At 44.4% G+C, this 25,000-nt stretch overlaps 1 protein-coding gene across 1 annotated transcript in view; it reads right to left on the minus strand.

The window, feature by feature from the left end:
• Positions 1–257: 257 nt before the first annotated feature.
• Positions 258–25,000, minus strand: part of phf21ab (PHD finger protein 21Ab) — a 36,556-nt gene continuing 11,813 nt past the window's right edge. Inside the window, 15 exon segments of the mRNA XM_076077566.1 lie at positions 258–6,201; positions 9,511–9,614; positions 9,708–9,783; positions 10,142–10,297; positions 10,694–10,800; positions 13,681–13,741; positions 14,459–14,538; positions 14,622–14,673; positions 14,840–14,944; positions 15,342–15,650; positions 15,652–15,699; positions 18,379–18,468; positions 19,748–19,960; positions 20,350–20,499; positions 24,147–24,212. Of these exon segments, the coding sequence (XP_075933681.1) occupies positions 5,410–6,201; positions 9,511–9,614; positions 9,708–9,783; positions 10,142–10,297; positions 10,694–10,800; positions 13,681–13,741; positions 14,459–14,538; positions 14,622–14,673; positions 14,840–14,944; positions 15,342–15,650; positions 15,652–15,699; positions 18,379–18,468; positions 19,748–19,960; positions 20,350–20,499; positions 24,147–24,212 (2,409 nt within the window). The 3' untranslated portion in view covers positions 258–5,409.

Here is a 25,000-nt window from a genome sequence, read left to right on the forward strand (position 1 = left end):
GTCCTGCAGTGAAATTGGGAAAATGTAGTCAAAAAGCAGCAAAATGCTCCCTAACTGTTATTATATTTATTTATATTTTAAGTATTATTGTATCTAAAATGCTTAATGTGCTGTAAATTATTTTAATCACGTCAGAAGGTTTTAAGGAATATTTACGAGGATCTATTACCAGAAATGTTAAATAATATTCACATATGTTCATCAGTGAATACTTGTGAGTCAAAGTTGTTCAAACCTATAAAACAATGGAGACGCGCTGCTTTTCACAATTTATTAACAAAATGATAAAATAAATAAATACAAATTGATCAAATGCTCCTAATATCAACTCGTCCCATGTTGCCAGTATTTCTTAAACACTGCATACAAAGAATTCATCACAGAAGAGGCTCAATACAGAGGTAAGAATCCCACCAGTCACAATGTCAGGCCAACAGAAGACACATCTGGAACACAAGTCAAAAAATAAACACATTCCTTTCAAAATCATTATGAAAAAATACAAACAATTATACAAATATTCAGATTGTGTAATTACCAATTTACACATGTATTCAGCACACAGGTGAACTTTTTATTCATATCGCTACAATGCATCTCACCAAATGGAAGATTAGAAAAAGACTTCTTCTCTTTTTTATTTATCTTGTTTGTTGTTGTTTTGTTGCCCCCCCCCCATGGGATCATCTGTGGATGAGGTAAAGAAGCTTCAGGTGAACAGTTGGATCCGGACAAGATGGGATGATGATGTCATGATGATGTCATGAACCGACAGAATACTAGAAGGCCACAATCATGACTCATCGTTTTTTAAAAGAAGAAGAAAAACACCGGAAGAGTCGTTTTTTTAAGGGCCGCGACCATGTTATTGTTGTTTTTTGTTTAAAATGCATACAAGACTTCGTCAAACACAAACTGAACACACGTTGTTCCTCCTCCTCCTCCTCCTCCTCCTCCTCCTCCTCCTCTTCCTCCAGCTGGACGAACGAACACGATGCTGATGTAGAACTTTTGTATTTAATGATATGATGACACACGAGGCTTCCAAACACAAACGTTCTGCACGTGTTCTTTGGGTAAATTCACTTTTAGACGAAATAGAGACCGAGGACCCCCCTCAGCATGGTGCATTAGTTCAAATCTAAAAACACGATGTCAGCAACAAGATGACCACTTCTGAATGTTCACATACAAACTATAAAAGAACAAAAAGCATATTTAAAAAAAAAAAAAGTTTGACAACCGTTGTATAAAAATTTGCATAAGAAGGCAATGCGGCCCACACATGTGGACAGATGTTGCTAACGGGGGTCAAAGGTCGGCCCGTCGGAGGGGGGGGGGGGGGGGGGGGGGGAGAGTTTGTTCACATGACTTATTACGATTTAGCAAAAGTGTAGTAACCCTCCGAAAAACACACGAAGAATAAGAAGAACCACAGCACAGAGGGAACCGAGTCCGGACTAACACAACCCCATGTTTACACTCCGATATTTATAAAAATAATAATTATAATTATAATTATAATAATACTGGTCAAACCAAAAGTGCATCACAAAACAACTGGCTGTCACACCAAAGATCTCATCATCATCATCATCATCAATCCCTCTTTGGACCATTTCACTGACGACCTCTGACCTCCAGTGATTCTTTTATTTTTTTTAAACGTCACGTGAAAAAATAAGTTAAATAAAATCACATTTAAGGCAACTCCTATAATAAACAACAACAGAAACACTATCCGGTCGATCTAAACGGCATAATATGAAATGTAGTTTCCACTTGCATCGACTACCTGGCAGCCTGAGGTGAAAGGGGAACGGGGTCTCGGTTGGGTCTGGATGGACCGGGGGGGTGGGTTAGTAAGGTTTCTACAAGTCACAGTGCAAGTCAAGAGACAAAATATTATCTGCTGTTTGAAGAAAAGGCACTCGAGGTACCTACTGTACAGAGGGAGGGGGGGGGGGGGTCCAGCTGGTCTGGAACACGAGGTCGGGCTCGATCAACGAAAAGAGAGGAAGAAGAAGAAGAAGAGGACGAGAACAAAACACAATGAATGGGATTCATGAAGACGACGTTGTGGCCTCAAACAGGAGATGTTACAGATTTAATCTCTTTTTCTGATGACAAGAAAGAATTAGGGTCTCGAGTCAAGATATGCAGATTCGTTTCCAGAGTCCGTATGATATGAAAAAAAGAGACGGCGTTTACTTTAAAAGTTAGCCAACGACGTATTCACCCTCACGGTTAACGAGCACGTAAAGGACCAGAGTCTACAGCCATGCTAACAGCTCAGATAGATGCTAACAGCAGCATGCTAACACGCTCACAATGACGTCATGCTAACATGCTGACGTTTACCACATTCACCAACTTTAATGTAATTTACTACAGATATCATTGTTTTAATTTATCCTGTGAAATATCACAACATCTCCTGGTTGGCAACCAGTTTGTTACAAAATCCTATTAACTTTGTTGATCCTCCAATTAGCTAATGTTAGCATGCTAACATGCTAACCTATCCAATAGTTGTTGAGATATTTCAGTCTAAAGTGGTGGAGCGACTCTGCTAGCATGGCTAAAAACACATAACAGATAAAAGTATTTTGAGATCTTCTTCTACATCTTCAGAGGCTCCTCGGGTGCATACATTTTTGGACGACAACGATTAAAGCAAACGCGCTCCAATATTGCAAAAAGTAAAAAAAGAAAGAAAGCGCAACCGGAGGCACCGTTAAAGAACAGACCAGAGGTTGTTGAATGCCCCGAACCCAACGAGAAGCCAGAAGTCATGATCAGTTCACCAGACAAAGACCGACAGCCACCAAGCCAATGAGTACCAGCATCACATCTCAGCCCAGACGTGCTCCATGAACCAGTCCAACTGTGAGGGGTTCAACAGCCCCTCCCCCAAAAAATATGAACCAGCCTCAATGTCAGAGGTTTGGGTCTCCTCCTAGAAAAATATTGGCAATGTGGGGATAAGTCACATCACAACAAAGAGATGCATACTCTGTTTAATTCCATATTAACATACAAAAAGCTCTTCAGCACTTCTTTGTAATGCAGCAAGCTTGTGCTTTAATGTCAGGATTTGTGGTATTGTCCTTTGAGATCCGTCTGAAGGAGCAGGTTCATACAACAAATCCCTCCAGTTTCAAGGACAAAAAGTTCCTTTTCATGTTATTGTTTTCATAAGCTCCTGTTTAAATCTGGGGACTTCCAATTTCTGAAATGGTAGCATCTATATCTTACAACGCCAATGATTTGATCTTTCAATACAGTAACAGTGGACTCGTCCCCGCTGAATTTGGATACAACATCATTTTGGCAGTTCAGGATTCAACAGAAATGTACAATAATGCAAAGACCACCACTTCAAAAAGAGGATTCCTTTCTGTGTTGGTAATGCCAGTACAGCAGGTTCAGGAACAGAAAGCACTTATTCTGAAGACTAGGAAGACCTGAATATCTTTTCCTATACAAAAGAAACACAGCCCAGATATAGTGTGTGTGTGTGTGTGTGTGTTGACATTGCAATATTGCAATTTCACATTTAGTGCTCACAGTTGACACACTTGACTCACGAATGAAAAAACTCAATCACTACACTTAACCGACACCACTGAACACATCTGTTAAGACTACCGCGCCTGGTCGACCTCGTCCTCCAGGTATCTGTTCTGCCTGAGCTCAGGGGTACAGGTGGGGAAGAGATGGGGGGGGGGGGGGAGTTAACTGGGGTTGTTGGGACATTTGGTGTCTTATTGGGTGAGGGTTGGTTCCAGGTCAGATTGGATCGTTGACGAACTGGGGACTGTACGTTTGGCTTATAATCATGGGGGAAGGTTGACCCCGTTTGGTCGAATGAAGGTGGTTTATAGTCGTAGACTGATATGAAAGTTAGTTAGTTAAAACTTTCCTAAAACTAACTCAACAAGGTGGTGAGACTGACAACCGGGCAACACCATGAATGTGTTAGATGAGAGATTGCCCCAAAGTGTGCTCTGTTATCTCCATCTCTTTGAGTTTGGCTTATTAACCTGGGGGCTCTATTATATTTTAACCATACTGAGTCGTTGAGAACGAGGTCACGTTGGACCATCGGTGGACTGGAGCAAGGTAAGTTTGGGATTCGTCACTATTGATCAATGGGAAAGGTTGTCTTTTTTGTTGACTAAAGACGGCGTAACTTGTAGGTTAAAAAGAGTGGATACGCACTTTATACAAACTGGTTTCAATGAAGGGGGAGGCAAGGTGAACTGGGATTGTTGGTTGGTAGGTCATTGGTCCATTGGGTTAAGGATGTTGAGTTAGGTTGTTGGCATTAAAAAGGGATGCTACGGTTGTCGGTGGACTGGGGGAAGGTAAGTCCAGGTTTCACATTTACCAGGACTCATCGCATCTCATCCTCTAGTTAGTGAAGTCGATTTAAAAGCCTTGGTATGCTTTGTGTTTGAAGCATACCGTCATTTTACCGTAACACACATTTCTAATGTATTTTTTGATTCTAACAATTTTTGTCTTTCTGAAACCAACGATCCAAAATCTCTCTCTTTATTTGTTTGGTGTGTACAAACACGTGCAACACCATGAATTCCTCCGAGGACCAACATGTGTGCTATAATCCCATTTGAATTGAATTCATCGCATTTTGCTTTTAGGTGTTCATGCGTCACCCGGTATGAACCAGTTCGTTTGAAGTGTACGGATTAAAGAGGGAGGTCACATTGGATTGTTGGTGAACTGGTTGGGAAAGGTTTAAGTTTTTTATGGACTGGAAATGGTGAAAGATGTTGGTTAATAGGGAGGTCTAGGGGTAGGGGTTATGGATAAGACTTATTGGTTTAGGGCTATTCAAAGGAAGGGGAGAGCAGGGACGAAGGATTACAGAATATAAAGGTAGTTCACATTAAGTCCGTTGGGACGAGGGGATGAACAGGCTCTCTTTTCAGTACTCGTACTCTATCACAACACTGCTTTTTAGACCAGTAACCCCTGACAGATGTTTGGTTCAATGTTCTCCGTTTTCTCCGAACCCATGTGAACCCATCTTCCCACCCCACCAGAGAACACAGGGGCCACTATAACAGGCACACACTGGTGTGATGATGAACTAAATCTCCCTTTGAGCATTCCCACCACTGACGTCTATCACTAATTGGCAACGATGACACTGGTGCGTAAGTCTTCCTGTACCCCAGCTCTGTGGGGAGGGGGGGCAGCCTACGTCTTCCCAGAGTCATGTGACTTGGGCTGTATATCTACCATTGACACAGTCTGACAATACAATGCAAACAAACAACATTTATACAGATTGGCAACTTCAGGACACCTTCTGGTGCAAGCAAAAGTCTTTTTTTTTTATATATATGTTTGAATTCCCGCAACTCAAGAGAAGGAGCATTACTTTTTATTGTCCAAATTGCTGACAAGAGCTGGCAAAGAATGCTGGGAGGGTTCTGAGGTTTTGCTGTTGTTGTTGTTGTTGTTGCTGCTGCTGCCGTCACTGTCAGTGATCTCCTCCTGCTTCTTCTCCACCGCTGTCTCTGGAGGGTTGACGGCAGTCATCTTGTTCTCAGAGTCGGCGGTGGCGTTGGTGGAGCAGGCTCCTGCGGGGCTGACGTCGGGGCAGGCCGGCTCGGCCGTACCGTTGGTGGTGGCCTCAGTCGCAACCACTGAGGAAGCGGGAATGTCAACCACCGGAGCGGCCTCAGTCTCAGGCTTGGCCAAAACCTCCACCTGGACACTAGTCCCTGTGTCTCCGCCTCCCCCTGCCCCGTCACCAGGCCCTGCCTTACCCCCTGCCCCTCCATCGGGGCTGTTTTCTGCCGTTAGGACTGCGCTGTCTTTTAGGACAACCTGGCTGTCGGTGTCTCCTGCTGCTGCTCCCGTCGTCTGGTTGTTCGTGGCGGCTCCGTGCTCCTCTTGTTTGTCGTTTCCATCGGTGTTGCTGCTGGTTGAGGGGCTTCCAGCCTTCACTTTCTCTACAGAGTTGGCTTCTGGTGAGGCTTCAGAGCAGACTGCACCTTCAGCACTGTCCTGGACTCTGGCAGTGACGTCCTTACCCTCTGTCTCCGCCAGAGCTTGGTTGAAATTGAAGGCTTGGATGAGGCGAATCAGGTGTTTGACTTTCTCCAGGGAAAGATGCATGTCTTTCTGACGAGCCAGGATGGTGTTTTTGGTCTCCATGCATTTCTGAAGAAAGAAGAACAGGGTCAGATTTGACACCAGTTCTTAGTTAGAGAACGACAAATTAGAATCTATCTCCTCAACGTCCTGTGCTTCTAAATTTAGGATCAATCTGTATTTCTACTAGCAGTGTGTCCCATCAGTCCTATCACCTCTGTAACAGCTCTTCTTATAGTGGAAATGACTGAAGTTTGATAGCTTTTCATTGAAGAGTAAAGAATCCAAATTTAGAGATTCCGGAGATTTAAATGGAACGTGTCCTTTTGTTGACTGTTTCTTATTGTTATAGAGATGTAGAGCTGTTTGACTGTTTCTTATTGTTATAGAGTTGTAGAGCTGTTTGACTGTTTCTTATTGTTATAGAGATGTAGAGCTGTTTGATTGTTTCTTATTGTTATAGAGATGTAGAGCTCTTTGACTGTTTCTTATTGTTATAGAGATGTAGAGCTGTTTGACTGTTTCTTATTGTTATAGAGATGTAGAGCTGTTTGACTGTTTCTTATTGTTATAGAGTTGTAGAGCTGTTTGACTGTTTCTTATTGTTATAGAGATGTAGAGCTGTTTGACTGTTTCTTACCGTTATAGAGATGTAGAGCTGTTTGACTGTTTCTTATTGTTATAGAGATGTAGAGCTGTTTGACTGTTTCTTATCGTTATAGAGATGTAGAGCTCTTTGACTGTTTCTTATTGTTATAGAGATGTAGAGCTGTTTGACTGTTTCTTATTGTTATAGAGATGTAGAGCTGTTTGACTGTTTCTTATTGTTATAGAGATGTAGAGCTCTTTGACTGTTTCTTATTGTTATAGAGATGTAGAGCTCTTTGACTGTTTCTTATTGTTATAGAGATGTAGAGCTCTTTGACTGTTTCTTATTGTTATAGAGATGTAGAGCTCTTTGACTGTTTCTTATTGTTATAGAGATGTAGAGCTCTTTGACTGTTTCTTATTGTTATAGAGATGTAGAGCTGTTTGACTGTTTCTTATTGTTATAGAGATGTAGAGCTGTTTGACTGTTTCTTATTGTTATAGAGTTGTAGAGCTCTTTGACTGTTTCTTATTGTTATAGAGATGTAGAGCTGTTTGACTGTTTCTTATTGTTATAGAGATGTAGAGCTGTTTGACTGTTTCTTATTGTTATAGAGTTGTAGAGCTGTTTGACTGTTTCTTATTGTTATAGAGATGTAGAGCTGTTTGACTGTTTCTTACCGTTATAGAGATGTAGAGCTGTTTGACTGTTTCTTATTGTTATAGAGATGTAGAGCTGTTTGACTGTTTCTTATTGTTATAGAGATGTAGAGCTCTTTGACTGTTTCTTATTGTTATAGAGATATAGAGCTGTTTGACTGTTTCTTATTGTTATAGAGTTGTAGAGCTGTTTGACTGTTTCTTATTGTTATAGAGATGTAGAGCTCTTTGACTGTTTCTTATTGTTATAGAGATGTAGAGCTCTTTGACTGTTTCTTATTGTTATAGAGATGTAGAGCTCTTTGACTGTTTCTTATTGTTATAGAGATGTAGAGCTCTTTGACTGTTTCTTATTGTTATAGAGATGTAGAGCTGTTTGACTGTTTCTTATTGTTATAGAGATGTAGAGCTCTTTGACTGTTTCTTATTGTTATAGAGATGTAGAGCTGTTTGACTGTTTCTTATTGTTATAGAGTTGTAGAGCTCTTTGACTGTTTCTTATTGTTATAGAGATGTAGAGCTGTTTGACTGTTTCTTATTGTTATAGAGCTGTAGAGCTGTTTGACTGTTTCTTATTGTTATAGAGTTGTAGAGCTGTTTGACTGTTTCTTATTGTTATAGAGTTGTAGAGCTGTTTGACTGTTTCTTATTGTTATAGAGATGTAGAGCTGTTTGACTGTTTCTTATTGTTATAGAGATGTAGAGCTGTTTGACTGTTTCTTATTGTTATAGAGATGTAGAGCTCTTTGACTGTTTCTTATTGTTATAGAGATGTAGAGCTCTTTGACTGTTTCTTATTGTTATAGAGATGTAGAGCTGTTTGACTGTTTCTTATTGTTATAGAGATGTAGAGCTCTTTGACTGTTTCTTATTGTTATAGAGATGTAGAGCTGTTTGACTGTTTCTTATTGTTATAGAGATGTAGAGCTGTTTGACTGTTTCTTATTGTTATAGAGATGTAGAGCTCTTTGACTGTTTCTTATTGTTATAGAGATGTAGAGCTCTTTGACTGTTTCTTATTGTTATAGAGATGTAGAGCTCTTTGACTGTTTCTTACCGTTATAGAGATGTAGAGCTGTTTGACTGTTTCTTATTGTTATAGAGATGTAGAGCTCTTTGACTGTTTCTTATTGTTATAGAGATGTAGAGCTGTTTGACTGTTTCTTATTGTTATAGAGTTGTAGAGCTCTTTGACTGTTTCTTATTGTTATAGAGATGTAGAGCTGTTTGACTGTTTCTTATTGTTATAGAGATGTAGAGCTGTTTGACTGTTTCTTATTGTTATAGAGTTGTAGAGCTGTTTGACTGTTTCTTATTGTTATAGAGTTGTAGAGCTGTTTGACTGTTTCTTATTGTTATAGAGATGTAGAGCTCTTTGACTGTTTCTTATTGTTATAGAGATGTAGAGCTCTTTGACTGTTTCTTATTGTTATAGAGATGTAGAGCTCTTTGACTGTTTCTTATTGTTATAGAGATGTAGAGCTCTTTGACTGTTTCTTATTGTTATAGAGATGTAGAGCTGTTTGACTGTTTCTTATTGTTATAGAGATGTAGAGCTCTTTGACTGTTTCTTATTGTTATAGAGATGTAGAGCTGTTTGACTGTTTCTTATTGTTATAGAGATGTAGAGCTGTTTGACTGTTTCTTATTGTTATAGAGATGTAGAGCTCTTTGACTGTTTCTTATTGTTATAGAGATGTAGAGCTCTTTGACTGTTTCTTATTGTTATAGAGATGTAGAGCTCTTTGACTGTTTCTTACCGTTATAGAGATGTAGAGCTGTTTGACTGTTTCTTACCGTTATAGAGTTGTAGAGCTGTTTGACTGTTTCTTATTGTTATAGAGATGTAGAGCTGTTTGACTGTTTCTTAATGTTATAGAGTTGTAGAGCTGTTTGACTGTTTCTTATTGTTATAGAGATGTAGAGCTGTTTGACTGTTTCTTATTGTTATAGAGATGTAGAGCTGTTTGACTGTTTCTTATTGTTATAGAGATGTAGAGCTCTTTGACTGTTTCTTATTGTTATAGAGATGTAGAGCTCTTTGACTGTTTCTTATTGTTATAGAGATGTAGAGCTCTTTGAGTGTTTCTTACCGTTATAGAGATGTAGAGCTGTTTGACTGTTTCTTACCGTTATAGAGTTGCTGAGCTGTTTGACTCTCTGTTCCAGCTGTTCTCGCTCCAGTTTCAGTTCAGCGCTCCATTTCATCAGCTTCTGCTTTTCCTCTTCTTTAGCTGCAGCAAAGAACAATCAAGCTAAACTGTTTATTTCACTGTTGAACTGTTCACATTCAGATGTTTCAGGAAACAAAACTAATCTAACGTTACCTTCTTTGTAGGCGATGTAGGAATGAACAATAGCCAGAGTACCAGGCCAGGGAATGGCTTCTTCTTTCTTTAGGATCTGGAGAGAGAAGCTCAGAGTTGTCACAGAGGCAGAGACTTAAAAAAGATTTGAGGGAGACAAGTTGAGCCGCCACCCTGTGGTGAGGCTGAGAAGGGACAAGCAATGGAGTGGATGGATGTGAGATGCCAATCATTACTGACACAATGAATGGGACAAAGGCACAAAAAAACAATACTGCATCATGTATATGCTTACAAAGGATTGAACAGTCCTAAAGTTCAGGACAGTGTGGCAGAAGGCCGGTCAGCAGAAGCAGATTTTACAGTCAACCATCTACTGGCTCTGATTGGCCCTTCTCCGGGCTGCGGTACCCCCTTCCCCCTGACTCAGGATCAGTCACGGCTGCTGTGGTTACCTGATCTTGACATTTTGGACAGATCCACATGCCTTTAGGAATGGTTTTCAGGGGTGGATCCAGGCAGTCCAGGTGATAAACACGAGAACACGTGTCGCACATGAGCAACTGGCCACTGCGTCTGCACACAGTGCAGAAATCCTCATGGATGTCTCCCTGTGAGGAAGAATTGGACCAATCAGTTTCCCTGCCCAACTGAGCCCCACCAACCATCCGTGGAGAGGCAGGGGGAGGCACCATGATCTGGCTTGGTTTAGTTTACAGTTGGCCTTGTTTTAATACCTAATGGACATGGTGTGTTAAGTTACATTTGGGAGTTAGAATGTGTTGTAGTAGTTCTTAATGGATGCTCTGGGCTACAGGACACTGTTCACTTTGTAAGGCTGAAAGTAAAAAAAATCAACTGATGACTGATGGTTAACCACATGAGGACAACAAACTAATGGAAGTGTTGGTGGAGGTCTTGGGGTGTAAATGAGTGACAGAGCTACTGGGCCAATAAGGACTGTGTGTGACGGGGGTTTTCTGTCCGTCTCCCCCATCGTTACTTACATCCCCAGAGCTGGGGCTGGGCAGGGGGAGGGGACGGACGGGGCTGGAGGGGGAGGTCGGGGTGAGGCTGCCCAGCTCCGGGACGCTGCTGTATTTGGGTGGGCGACCTGGGTGAAATGAGACAGACAACAAAGACGGAAAACAAAGAAAAAAAGAAAGATGGAGAGGGGGGAAGAAAACAAAAAACAAAACAGTCTGTATGACATACCTTGGAAAGGGAGTCTTCGTTGGCTAGCATGAGACAGGGGAGCGGTAAGGGAGGAAGAGGAGGAAGAGGAGTCAGAAGCACAGACAGCAGTGTTAGTGCAGGAGAGCCGAGTACTAGTACAACGTACTGCAGTCTATGGAGCGTTGTGTCAGATGTTAACACGCCTCAGTCACATGTCCAGGTCCAGAGGTTATGATAGGCTGTCACCAGGGCTGCAGCCAGCACGTTACAGACACCGAGGTCCATAACAGCCCCCTCATGAACCCTGCTTATGAACCCCTCATGAACCTCCTAATGAACCCCTCTCATGAACCCCTCTCATGAACCTCTCTCATGAACCTCTCTCATGAACCCCTCTCATGAACCCCTCTCATGAACCTCTTAATGAACCTCCTAATGAACCCCTGATGAACCCCTCTCATTAACCTCCTCATGAACCCCTCATGAACCCCTCTCATGAACCCCTCATGAACCCTGCTTATGAACCCCTCATGAACCTCCTAATGAACCCCTCATGAACCCCTCTCATGAACCCCTCTCATGAACCTCCTAATGAACCCCTCATGAACCCCTCTCATGAACCCCTCTCATGAACCTCCTAATGAACCCCTCATGAACCTCCTAATGAACCCCTGATGAACCCCTCTCATTAACCTCCTCATGAACCCCTCATGAACCCCTCTCATGAACCCCTCATGAACCCCTCATGAACCTCCTAATGAACCCCTCTCATGAACCTCTCTCATGAACCTCTCTCGAACCCCTCATGAACCCCTCATGAACCCCCCTCATGAACCCCTCATGAACCTCATGAACCCCTCTCATGAACCCCTCATGAACCCCTCTCATGAACCCCTCTCATGAACCTCATGAACCCCTCGAACCTCTCATGAACCTCTCATGAACCCCTCATGAACCTCATGAACCTCATGAACCTCTCATGAACCCCTCATGAACCCCTCATGAGCCCCCTAATGAACCCCCTCTCGAACCCCTCATGAACCCCTCTCTCGAACCGCTCATGAGCCTCCTCATGAACCTCTCATGAGCCCCCTAATGAACCCCCTCTCGAACCCCTCATGAACCCCTCTCTCGAACCCCTCATGAACCTCTCATGAACCCCTCATGAGCCCCCTAATGAACCCCCTCATGAGCCCCTCTCATGAACCCCTCATGAGCCCCCTACTTTTAACACAGACGATGTCATTTCTGACGCTCTCATTTAAAACCACAACAGAAGACTTCGATGATGTCGTTGAGGTGCGTGGGATCATGGGAGTTGTTGTTTTCATTGTTAAACTACCACTTTTACAGATGAAAGTCAGATGAAAGTCATCGTACTAAAGTGTAGCCGAGGTGTCTGTTAGATAACATGATGACAGATTTTTGTACGTGGAGGCACAATAGTTCACGTTCAGTTGGCTTGTTTTTGTTATCAGGGCTGAAGAAAATAGAACTTTCTGTCACTATGTACAGTCACTCACTCTAGGACCGCAAGTTTGACTTGAGAAAGTTAACATTAACCAACGGGGACATATTAGCCGAGCCCTACGCCGCTGGCAGACTCCTTCAACGGGAGAAGACTAGTTAGATAGCTAGCTGACTAGTTGCTTAGCTAGCTAGTCCATTTCCAGAGCCGGTTAGTTAAATGCCAGCCTGGCCAGTTAATCCTGCTCTAATGATGCAGCGTATTCCCAGAAGTAAAGCAGTAAAGCTCTAGTCCTTTATCTGTACCGAGTTGAACCGTAGCCACCATGTTTTTTTAATTGTTCCATATAAATGTCCACCAGTAACAGTTTACAAGTCATTCTCAATAGAAGACACATCCGTGTGTTCAGCTGCAGCTCTCTGATGACAACCGTCTACACTTTGTTTAAAAAGACCGACGTGATAACATCTGACACTGCGAGTTACACATGATTTAATTTTTTTGTCTTTTCTGCTGATACAATGTAAAATGAAATGGAGGTTGTGTAGAGAGAAGTCAGTGTTAAACAGAGAAGAACACGGAAGATTCTAGGATTCAAGTTTAGTATTTTTGAGGTGTGATAATAAAAACTAATTCATGTTAGCGACGTTATTCCAGACATTCACTGAGATTATGTTGTGAACTATCTGAGCTTTATAGCAGATTATAAAAATATCTCCAGAGCTGACTAGTTAGCTAGCTAGCTTGTCCCTTTTTGTTGTTGCAATTCAACAGGAAATAAGATTATCATTGAAGACATTTGTTTTCCTTTGTTGGTCACAGTTAAGTCTTATCACCGTCATATTTAGTATTGTTGGATTGTTTTAATGTCATTAAACTGTTATGAGACGGATTGAAGCGTTTGGATCATAACGATGTATATAATGTAATATATAATGTCATGTCATCATATCGACATATTTCTACATCACAGAAGAAGTGAAACAGAAGCAGCCCGAGATGAAGCTTCACATTTCTGAGGGTCATGAGAAACAAGTAGAACTCCGGCTTTAAGACGTTAAACCTAAGTGAAGCGACAGGAAGCAGGAAACAGGAAACAGGAAGCAGGAAACAGGAAGCAGGAAGAGGAGGAGGGAGGACTTGTTTTACAGCGTGTTATTAGGACGACATTAGTCTCTATTCTACGGTTTCTACTATTTCTACTGAACCACCTGCTCTTCTTTAAAGCTCTGAGCTGACTCTACTCTCATGTGTCTGTACATCATACATATATATATATATATATATATGTACATCATACAGATATATATATATATATATATACACACATCATCGGTGTTTCATACAGACCTCTCTTCCTGGTCCCCTGGTGCAGAGGGCTGTTCAGGTAGCTCACTGCACTCTTTTTCCTCTGAAACAAGAAAACAAACAAGTTAAATGTGAAAAATATTAAGTCTGAAACCTCCAACCATCAAATGTTTCACATGAATAAACGGATCAGCTGTAAATCTACACATCTGTGTTATTAAAGAGCAGAGCTGAACAACGCATCTGCACATTTTAAATTAAAGATCTGGAAAGTTTTTCTGCTCCATTTTCAAAATTAGACAAAACTCTCTTTAATGTGCACGATTATTACACTTTCTCTGTAGTTCTGTTGTTGTGCATATAATAAATAAATATCAAATATAGTAAGACAGCTAACATTGAAATTAAAGACAACTGTAGATATTTAAATATTATTTTAAATATCTAAAAGAAAGAAATACTAGAGGTAAAGAGAAATAAACTAAAGGGTTTCATACACTTCATAATACCATTTATCCTTTGATATCAAGTGTGTGAATGTGTGTGTATGAGGCTGCAGTTATAATAAATAATATTTAAATAAAATAATACTAAAAAATGCATCAAACTCCCAAATGAAAGAAGCTGAAACGAGGAAACGTTTTATGCATACAAATGACATATTTTCTTATTAAAGACTTATTTTTGATTCTCTGTTTTTGTATGTTTGCGTTTTGTCTGTGATTCTGATCCTTTGGGCTCCGTCTGATCCTAAGAACATGAATATAAAGAAGGATGAATAAAAACAGTTTAGTCTGAGCCTCCTGAACCCGGCCGGTACCTCGGGTTCGAACACGGCGCCGCTGTAAACCGGGTTGGCCGTCGTTCTCCTCTTCCGCTCCTGTCTTTTGCTCTGAATTTCTGGAAATGAACAAACACCAAAGTTAAGAAAACTTCACTTTCAGCTTCAGGATGTAAAAAGAGGAAACAAACAATCACATCACCTTCCAGGTGGTCGTGAGTCACGAGGCCCAGAGACACCATGAAGGCCAGTTTCTAGAGGGGACAAAGAGAATCAGCATCAGAGACACCCGGAGACATTCAGGGACACTTGGGGACACTCGGAGACATCCAGGGACACTCGGAGACATTCAGAGACACTCAGGAACACCCAGGGACACTCGGAGACACTACAAACTAAGCTTCAGTCACCAGTACAGACCTCTGGGTTCTCCTCCTTCTTGGGTCTGGGAGGAGGAGACAGCGGAGGAGTGGAGGAGGTGCTGACGACAACCTTCTGCTCTGCTCCTCCTGATTTAACAGTCTGCTGAGAGGAGAAGAAACATAAAGTGACGTTAACTCACAAAGGGCGTTTTTTTTTTCTGTGGTCTTGATTTTCAAAATAAAAGTCCTGCTCCTCTAACAGAACCATCATGACTAGAAGTAGAGAGAACTAGAACATGTCTTTAGTGCAGAATAACAGTTATGATGACATCAATCATTAAAAATATGATACTCCTCTCCTCTTCTCCCCTCCCCTCCTCCCCTCCCCTCCTCCTCTCCTCTCCTCCTCTCCTCTCCTCCCCTCCCCTAACTTAATCACCACGAAACACCTGATTGAATGTAAAGTGCTATAAAAAGAGGATTCATGTCAGAAATAGAGCAGCTTCACCTCTTTGATCGGTCAGTCGGGACAGTAAACGTCCAAAGCCCTTTGATCCTACCTTGGGCTCAGCGGTCAGGCTGCTGATCTGGATGGGCTTGGCGGTAGTCGGGGTGAGGATGGGGGTGAGGCCGAGCGTCCCGGCGGCTGTGCTGGCGAGGCGGGCGGCGTTGGCGGACACCGGCGTGGTGATGACGATGCCCGTAAGAGGGGCGGAGCCGGTCTTGCCGGTCTTGCCGGTTAACGACTGGCCGTTAACGATGCGGACCTGGTGGATCGGGGCCGCCGAGGGCAGCGAGGACGACAGCTTGGTGGCCAACATGACGGGCCTCTGGAGCAGCTGGGGGGCCGCCATCATGGGCGGGGGGGGGGGCCGGGGCGATGTGGACGTTGGTGGGCGTGGCCGGCTTTGGCCTGACCTGGAGACAACAGACAGCCAATCAGAAAGGGACACCTAGAATGAGCCGACACTGCTGGGTAACGCCACTGTGGAGCTCTGCTGTACTAGTAATACTACTACTATCACCGATTCTACTACTACTACTATCACCGATTCTACTACTACTACTACTACTACTATCACCGATTCTACTACTACTACTACTATCACTGATTATACTACTACTATCACTGATTCTACTACTATCACTGATTCTACTACTACTACTACCACCGATTCTACTACTACTACTACTACTACTATCACCGATTCTACTACTACTACTACTATCACCGATTCTACTACTACTACTATCACTGATTCTACTACTATCACTGATTCTACTACTACTACTACTATCACCGATTCTACTACTACTACTATCACTGATTCTACTACTACTACTACTACTATCACTGATTTTACTACTACTATCACTGATTCTACTACTACTACTACTATCACCGATTCTACTACTACTACTACTATCACCGATTCTACTACTACTACTATCACCGATTCTACTACTACTACTACTACTACTAGTACTATCACTGATTCTACTACTACTACTATCACCGATTCTACTACTACTACTACTAGTACTATCACCGATTCTACTACTACTACTATCACTGATTCTACTACTACTACTACTACTATCACTGATTCTACTACTACTATCACTGATTCTACTACTACTACTACTATCACTGATTCTACTACTACTACTATCACTGATTCTACTACTACTACTATCACTGATTATACTTCTTCCCAGTGTTGGCTGGTAGAACATGTTCTCTGTAGAGCTGTGCCACATCCAATCAATTTCAGCAAACATCCCAGAATGATTTAATGCAGAAACATTTTCTGGGAGAGTCAGACAGACAGGTGCTGAAGACACGCCCCCTCTGGGAGAGTCAGACAGACAGGTGCTGAAGACACGCCCCCTCTGGGAGAGTCAGACAGACAGGTGCTGTAGACACGCCCCCTCTGGGAGAGTCACACAGACAGGTGCTGAAGACACGCCCCCTCTGGGAGAGTCAGACAGACAGGTGCTGAAGAAACACCCCCTCTGTGAGTCAGACAGACAGGTGCTGTAGACACGCCCCCTCTGTGAGAGTCACACACACAGGTGCTGTAGACACGCCCCCTCTGGGAGAGTCAGACAGACAGGTGCTGTAGACACGCCCCCTCTGAGAGAGTCACAAAGACAGGTGCTGTAGACACGCCCCTCTGGGAGAGTCACACAGACATACACCTGGTGCAGGTGCTGACAGAAGCAGCAGAGTGAAGCTAGACAGGCCCAATAGTAATATCAGTCACCACAGAAAGGTCTACCCTCTCCACAGACAATGGAGATATTCTCATCTTTTTGAAAACAAATGTAAAGTTGTAAACCATTTCACAGTAATGTAACATTATTGTGTATTTGAATGACATAACCTGACAGGAAGTAAACATAGACCCAAGGGCATCAACATACCTCATGTTGCACTTAAACTTAACAGAAGTGAGTATTTTTTAATGTTTTATTTTTATTTATTTATTTAATTTTGTTTCAAATTGGACATCTTCAATATTTTTGTTTTTATGTAAGACTATAGTTCAAAGTTATTTGCTTTGAGTGTTCTTTAATTAATAAATGGAAAGCAAAGTTATATTTGACTCCTCCCCTTTTCTTTGCTGATCCGAAAAATTATCCGAACCATGACTCAAGAACCGTGATTTGAACCGTAAGGTTTGTGATCCGTTGCACCCCTTATACACACACACACACACACACGAGATTCTTACTCGTACTATTGCTTCTAACCGTCCTGATGATGATGAACAATATGCTGGAATACATCTGATTTATTGCTGTTACATAAATGGAATTAATGGTGCTGTTAGAGCTGCTTGACCGATCCATTAACAATAATAGGGTGAATGCAGGAGAGCAGACTGTTTCTGAAAGGCTAAACGCGAACAAATATAGATTGAAGCAGAATATTTAGCCAGATAAAAACATGTGAATTCTGGAAATGATAACATCTATCTTTTTTAATTTAATGTTGACTTTTGGACTGGACTGGGCATGATCTAAAAATGGTAAAATAGAGCTTCCTCCCTTTATATTTGTGGTCACTTATGAACCACAACATATGTTTCTGTATCCCATTAGTATTTACATCTCAGGGCATCTCTCTCTACAGCTTTTCTTTGGATGACAACTTCGTATCGTTGGTTTTCTAAAGGCGACATCACACTAACAGTATTACTACAGGTGCTCACAGTGACATTACTCAACACAGGTAAACAACATGTTTCCATTTAAAGGGTTAAAACACACCAACAGCCAGGAACACACAATACCAAGAAGCTGCAGGAAAAACAAGCTCTCACCACAAAAGGTAAAAACACACTCACACACATCCACAGGCAGGAAACCTTCAAAACATCCCGTTCACAGGTCAATTGGAAAATTATAAAAAGCACAACGAGAGGAGAAGAGTAGAGGCAGCACAGAGCAAACAATGTTTTAGTGCCACGGAGCAAGGCATGAGTGTTTGCTTTGCTGCCCTCTGCTGGAGAGTGAGCAAGTCACCTTAGGTGGGCCACACACACTGATCTGAGGATGTTAGGGTTGGAGGCGGGTCTTATAGGGACGCACCTGTGGCTGAAAGGTGGGTCGAGGCATCAGTCTAGGAGGAGGGACAAACTGAGGAACTTTGATTGGCTGGGCTGTGGTGGTGGCCTGCACCTGAGACAAAACCACAGCAGATGTGGATCTGTGGTACTGTTACACCGACACGTCTGCTGCTGTTACACCGACACGACTGCAGCTGTTACACCGACACGACTGCAGCTGTTACACCGACACGACTGCAGCTGTTACACCGACACGTCTGCTGCTGTTACACCGTCATGTTTGCTGTTGTTACACCGTCATGTTTGCTGTTGTTACACTGAGACGTCTGCTGTTGTTACACCGACATGTTTGCTGTTGTTACACCGACATGTTTGCTGTTACACCGACACGTCTGCTGTTGTTACACAGACACGTCTGCTGCTGTTACACCGACACGTTTGCTGCTGTTACACCGACACGTTTGCTGCTGTTACACCGACACGACTGCAGCTGTTACACCGACACGACTGCAGCTGTTACACCGACACGACTGCAGCTGTTACACCGACACGACTGCAGCTGTTACACCGACACGTCTGCTGCTGTTACACCGACACGACTGCTGCTGTTACACCGACACGACTGCTGCTGTTACACCGACACGACTGCTGCTGTTACACCGAGACGTCTGCTGCTGTTACACCGAGACGTCTGCTGCTGTTACACCGAGACGTCTGCTGCTGTTACACCGAGACGTCTGCTGTTGTTACACCGACATGTTTGCTGCTGTTACACCGACACGTCTGCTGCTGTTACACAGACACGTTTGCTGCTGTTACACAGACACGTTTGCTGTTGTTACACCGACACGTCTGCTGCTGTTACACCGAGACGTCTGCTGTTGTTACACCGTCACGTTTACTGTTGTTACACCGTCACGTTTGCTGTTGTTACACCGTCACGTTTGCTGTTGTTACACTGAGACGTCTGCTGTTGTTACACAGACACGTTTGCTGTTGTTACACAGACATGTTTGCTGTTGTTACACAGACACGTCTGCTGCTGTTACACCGTCATGTTTGCTGTTGTTGTGAATTAATTTAGTTGTGCAACTTTCTGATGTGTCCGGACATTTTCTTTCTCGGGACGTTGTGGTAAAATGACGCCTATCTTCGACCTCTACTAATCCTCTTCTGTTGTTTGACATGAACATGACTCCACAGCCTCCTGGAGCATCAACCACGTGATTAAAGAAACATCCTTCACCAAGAGCCGGGACACTTGTCAACTGAAGGGAGTCTAAAAACCCTCAGTCGAGATGCTCCTCTACACTCAGCAGCTCTCAGATGACAACACTCTACAATAACCCAGATTAGAGGAGACGACACATCACTGGACAGGAGGGTCTTACCACCATGGCGTTCTTGGATACCAGTCGCACCGGCTCCGAGCTCTGATTGGTCAGCTTGCTGGCCACCTGCAGGTTGATGGGGGCGTTCTGCAGGTCGGGTTTGGTGATAGCTGTGGTTACAGTAGCGACAGTGGGCGAGCGTTGCGGCAGGGCGGCAGCTTTCAGCACCAGAGGTAGAGTCTTCGTGGTGAGGACCGGTGTGACCGTCAGGGTCTGTTGAGACAGTTAGGGTTATTTATCCCAGTGTTAGGATACTCAAAGAGTGAGTTCATGAGGAACCGTCTTGGCCACCTGCACAACTACCAAGTTCCTACATTTCCCAGCATGCCATCTGATAAAAGAAGGGTTGGAACTTCACTCTTCACATTTGATTTACAATATCAAATACCAAAACTTTATTACATTTAACAACATTCTCTACTTTTACTGGATGCTACATTGTCAGTTTTTGGACATTTTATCAAACAGAAGACTAATTAACTCTTAACTAACAAACTCTTCTCACCCTAGTTTATGAATGTGTGTGTGTATGTGTGTGCTAATGTATGTGTGTGTGTGTGTGTGTGTGTGTATATATATGTGTGTGTGTGTGTGCGTCCTACCTGCTGCAGTCCTCCAGGTATCTGCTGACTCTGCAGCAGGTTGCTCTGCTTCACGTCTCCTCCTGGAGGAGTTTGGACGAGCAGCTGCAGCTTCGTCTCAGGCTCCTGTTTCACCATCAACTCCTTCCTCAGCTGCTCCACCACCTTCTTCTGCAGGAGAGAGGAAACAGGAGAGGAGAGAGAGGAAACAGGAGAGAAGAGGAAGGAACCAGGAGAGGAGAGAGAGGAAACAGGAGAGGAGAGAGAGGAAACAGGAGAGGAGAGAGATGAACCAGGAGAGGAGAGGAAGGAAACAGGAGAGGAGAGAGAGGAAACAGGAGAGGGGAGAGAGGAAACAGGAGAGGAGAGAGAGGAAACAGGAGAGGAGAGAGAGGAAACAGGAGAGGAGAGAGAGGAAACAGGAGAGGAGAGAGAGGAAACAGGAGAGGAGAGAGAGGAAACAGGAGAGGAGAGGAAGGAAACAGGAGAGGAGAGAGAGGAAACAGGAGAGGGGAGAGAGGAAACAGGAGAGGAGAGAGAGGAAACAGGAGAGGAGAGAGAGGAAACAGGAGAGGAGAGAGAGGAAACAGGAGAGGAGAGAGAGGAAACAGGAGAGGAGAGAGAGGAAACAGGAGAGGAGAGGAGGAAACCGGAGAGGAGAGGAAGGAAACAGGAGAGGAGAGGAAGGAAACAGGAGAGGAGAGAGAGGAAACAGGAGAGGAGAGAGAGGAAACAGGAGAGGAGAGGAAGGAACAGGAGAGGAGAGAGAGGAAACAGGAGAGGAGGAAACCGGAGAGGAGAGGAGGAAACCGGAGAGGAGAGGAGGGAAACAGGAGAGGAGAGGAAGGAAACAGGAGAGGAGAGAGAGGAAACAGGAGAGAAGAGAGAGGAAACAGGAGAGGAGAGGAGGAAACAGGAGAGGAGAGAGAGGAAACAGGAGAGGAGAGGAAGGAAACAGGAGAGGAGAGAGAGGAAACAGGAGAGGAGAGAGAGGAAACAGGAGAGGAGAGGAAGGAAACAGGAGAGGGGAGAGAGGAAACAGGAGAGGAGAGAGAGGAAACAGGAGAGGAGAGAGAGGAAACAGGAGAGGAGAGAGAGGAAACAGGAGAGGAGAGGAGGAAACAGGAGAGGAGAGAGAGGAAACAGGAGAGGAGAGAGAGGAAACAGGAGAGGAGAGGAGGAAACCGGAGAGGAGAGGAAGGAAACAGGAGAGGAGAGGAAGGAAACAGGAGAGGAGAGAGAGGAAACAGGAGAGGAGAGAGAGGAAACAGGAGAGGAGAGAGAGGAAACAGGAGAGGAGAGAGAGGAAACAGGAGAGGAGGAAACCGGAGAGGAGAGGAGGAAACCGGAGAGGAGAGGAGGGAAACAGGAGAGGAGAGGAAGGAAACAGGAGAGGAGAGAGAGGAAACAGGAGAGAAGAGAGAGGAAACAGGAGAGAAGAGAAGGAAACAGGAGAGGAGAGAGAGGAAACAGGAGAGGAGAGGAAGGAAACAGGAGAGGAGAGAGAGGAAACAGGAGAGGAGATGAGGAAACCGGAGAGGAGAGAGAGGAAACAGGAGAGGAGAGGAGGAAACCGGAGAGGAGAGGAAGGAAACAGGAGAGGAGAGAGAGGAAACAGGAGAGGAGAGAGAGGAAACAGGAGAGGAGAGAGAGGAAACAGGAGAGGAGAGGAAGGAACAGGAGAGGAGAGAGAGGAAACAGGAGAGGAGGAAACCGGAGAGGAGAGGAGGAAACCGGAGAGGAGAGGAGGGAAACAGGAGAGGAGAGGAAGGAAACAGGAGAGGAGAGAGAGGAAACAGGAGAGAAGAGAGAGGAAACAGGAGAGGAGAGGAGGAAACAGGAGAGGAGAGAGAGGAAACAGGAGAGGAGAGAGAAGAAACAGGAGAGGAGAGAGAGGAAACAGGAGAGGAGAGGAAGGAAACAGGAGAGGAGAGAGAGGAAACAGGAGAGGAGAGGAGGAAACCGGAGAGGAGAGAGAGGAAACAGGAGAGGAGAGGAGGAAACCGGAGAGGAGAGGAAGGAAACCGGAGAGGAGAGGAAGGAAACAGGAGAGGAGAGAGAGGAAACAGGAGAGGAGAGGAGGAAACCGGAGAGGAGAGAGAGGAAACAGGAGAGGAGAGGAGGAAACCGGAGGAGAGGAAGGAAACAGGAGAGGAGAGAGAGGAAACAGGAGAGGAGAGGAGGAAACCGGAGAGGAGAGAGAGGAAACAGGAGAGGAGAGGAGGAAACCGGAGAGGAGAGGAAGGAAACAGGAGAGGAGAGGAAGGAAACAGGAGAGGAGAGAGAGGAAACAGGAGAGGAGAGAGAGGAAACAGGAGAGGAGAGGAAGGAACAGGAGAGGAGAGAGAGGAAACAGGAGAGGAGGAAACCGGAGAGGAGAGGAGGAAACAGGAGAGGAGAGAGAGGAAACAGGAGAGGAGAGGAGGAAACAGGAGAGGAGAGAGAGGAAACAGGAGAGGAGAGAGAGGAAACAGGAGAGGAGAGAGAGGAAACAGGAGAGGAGAGGAGGAAACAGGAGAGGAGAGAGAGGAAACAGGAGAGGAGAGGAAGGAAACAGGAGAGGAGAGAGAGGAAACAGGAGAGGAGAGGAGGAAACCGGAGAGGAGAGAGAGGAAACAGGAGAGGAGAGGAGGAAACCGGAGAGGAGAGGAAGGAAACCGGAGAGGAGAGGAAGGAAACAGGAGAGGAGAGAGAGGAAACAGGAGAGGAGAGGAGGAAACCGGAGAGGAGAGAGAGGAAACAGGAGAGGAGAGGAGGAAACCGGAGAGGAGAGGAAGGAAACAGGAGAGGAGAGGAAGGAAACAGGAGAGGAGAGGAAGGAAACAGGAGAGGAGAGAGAGGAAACAGGAGAGGAGAGGAAGGAAACAGGAGAGGAGAGAGAGGAAACAGGAGAGGAGAGGAGGAAACCGGAGAGGAGAGGAGGAAACAGGAGAGGAGAGAGAGGAAACAGGAGAGGAGAGGAGGAAACCGGAGAGGAGAGGAGGAAACCGGAGAGGAGAGAGAGGAAACAGGAGAGGAGAGGAGGAAACCGGAGAGGAGAGAGAGGAAACAGGAGAGGAGAGAGAGGAAACAGGAGAGGAGAGGAAGGAAACAGGAGAGGAGAGGAGGAAACCAGAGAGGAGAGAGAGGAAACAGGAGAGGAGAGGAAGGAAACAGGAGGAGAGGAGGAAAAGAGAGAGGAAACAGGAGAGGAGTGGAAATAGGAGCGGAGAGGAGAGGAGGAGAAGAGGAGAGGAGATGAGGAGAGGAGAGAGGAAACAGGAGAGGAGAGGAGGAGAGGAGAGAGGAAACAGGAGAGGAGATGAATCTACTAATAAACATGAAACTAAAGAATATCCCAGCATGCACTGGGAGAGACAGCGTCACCATGGACATGTCACCAGAGGATTATCACACAAACAATAACGTGACATATTTACATTATGACACATGAACATGTTGGTCCGTCCCTCAACTCTGTCTGACTTCCTGTCTGTGTCTCATAGCCACGATCACCGCTCTGATCTGATTGGCTGGTACTGCATCTCATTAAGGGGACCGGAGAGGACACAGGTGTCGGCGGAAAAGTCAGAAAATCCATTAGGGTTCACCTAGACAGGTGCTAGTCACCATCACAGGACTGACACACAGACCATCCTCACCTACAGGGAGTTTAGAGTACTCAGTTAACCTAAGCTGCAGGTCTTTTGGGAGGAACCCGGAGAACCTGGACAGAACATGCAAACTCCACATAGAAGACCCGTCCAGTCCGGGAATCGAACCCACTATGCTGTGCGGTGACGGTGCTAGCCACAACACCACCGTGCAGAAACACGTACCTGCTTCTCACTGAGCGCTGTGATCTTGGCTTGAAGTTCGTGGAGCTGCTTCTTCAGATCTGCGTTCTGAAAACAGGAACCAGTTAAAGTCTAAAGTTTAAAGAGCAGCTGCAGTCATCAATACACCTGAGACTAAAGGAAACACCTGAGACTAAACACCTGAGACTAAACACCTGAGACTAAACACCTGAGACTAAAGGAAACACCTGAGACTAAACACCTGAGACTGAAGGAAACACCTGAGACTAAAGGAAACACCTGAGACTAAACACCTGAGACTAAACACCTGAGACTGAAGGAAACACCTGAGACTAAACACCTGAGACTGAAGGAAACACCTGAGACTAAACACCTGAGACTGAAGGAAACACCTGAGACTAAACACCTGAGACTAAACACCTGAGACTGAAGGAAACACCTGAGACTAAACACCTGAGACTGAAGGAAACACCTGAGACTAAAGGAAACACCTGAGACTAAAGGAAACACCTGAGACTAAACACCTGAGACTAAACACCTGAGACTGAAGGAAACACCTGAGACTAAACACCTGAGACTGAAGGAAACACCTGAGACTAAACACCTGAGACTGAAGGAAACACCTGAGACTAAAGGAAACACCTGAGACTAAACACCTGAGACTAAACACCTGAGACTGAAGGAAACACCTGAGACTAAACACCTGAGACTGAAGGAAATACCTGAGACTAAACACCTGAGACTGAAGGAAACACCTGAGACTAAACACCTGAGACTAAACACCTGAGACTGAAGGAAACACCTGAGACTAAACACCTGAGACTGAAGGAAACACCTGAGACTAAAGGAAACACCTGAGACTAAACACCTGAGAC

Source organism: Anarhichas minor, unplaced genomic scaffold (assembly GCF_050575085.1).
Source record: "Anarhichas minor isolate MPS153535 unplaced genomic scaffold, ASM5057508v1 ptg000061l, whole genome shotgun sequence".
NCBI lineage: Eukaryota > Metazoa > Chordata > Actinopteri > Perciformes > Anarhichadidae > Anarhichas > Anarhichas minor.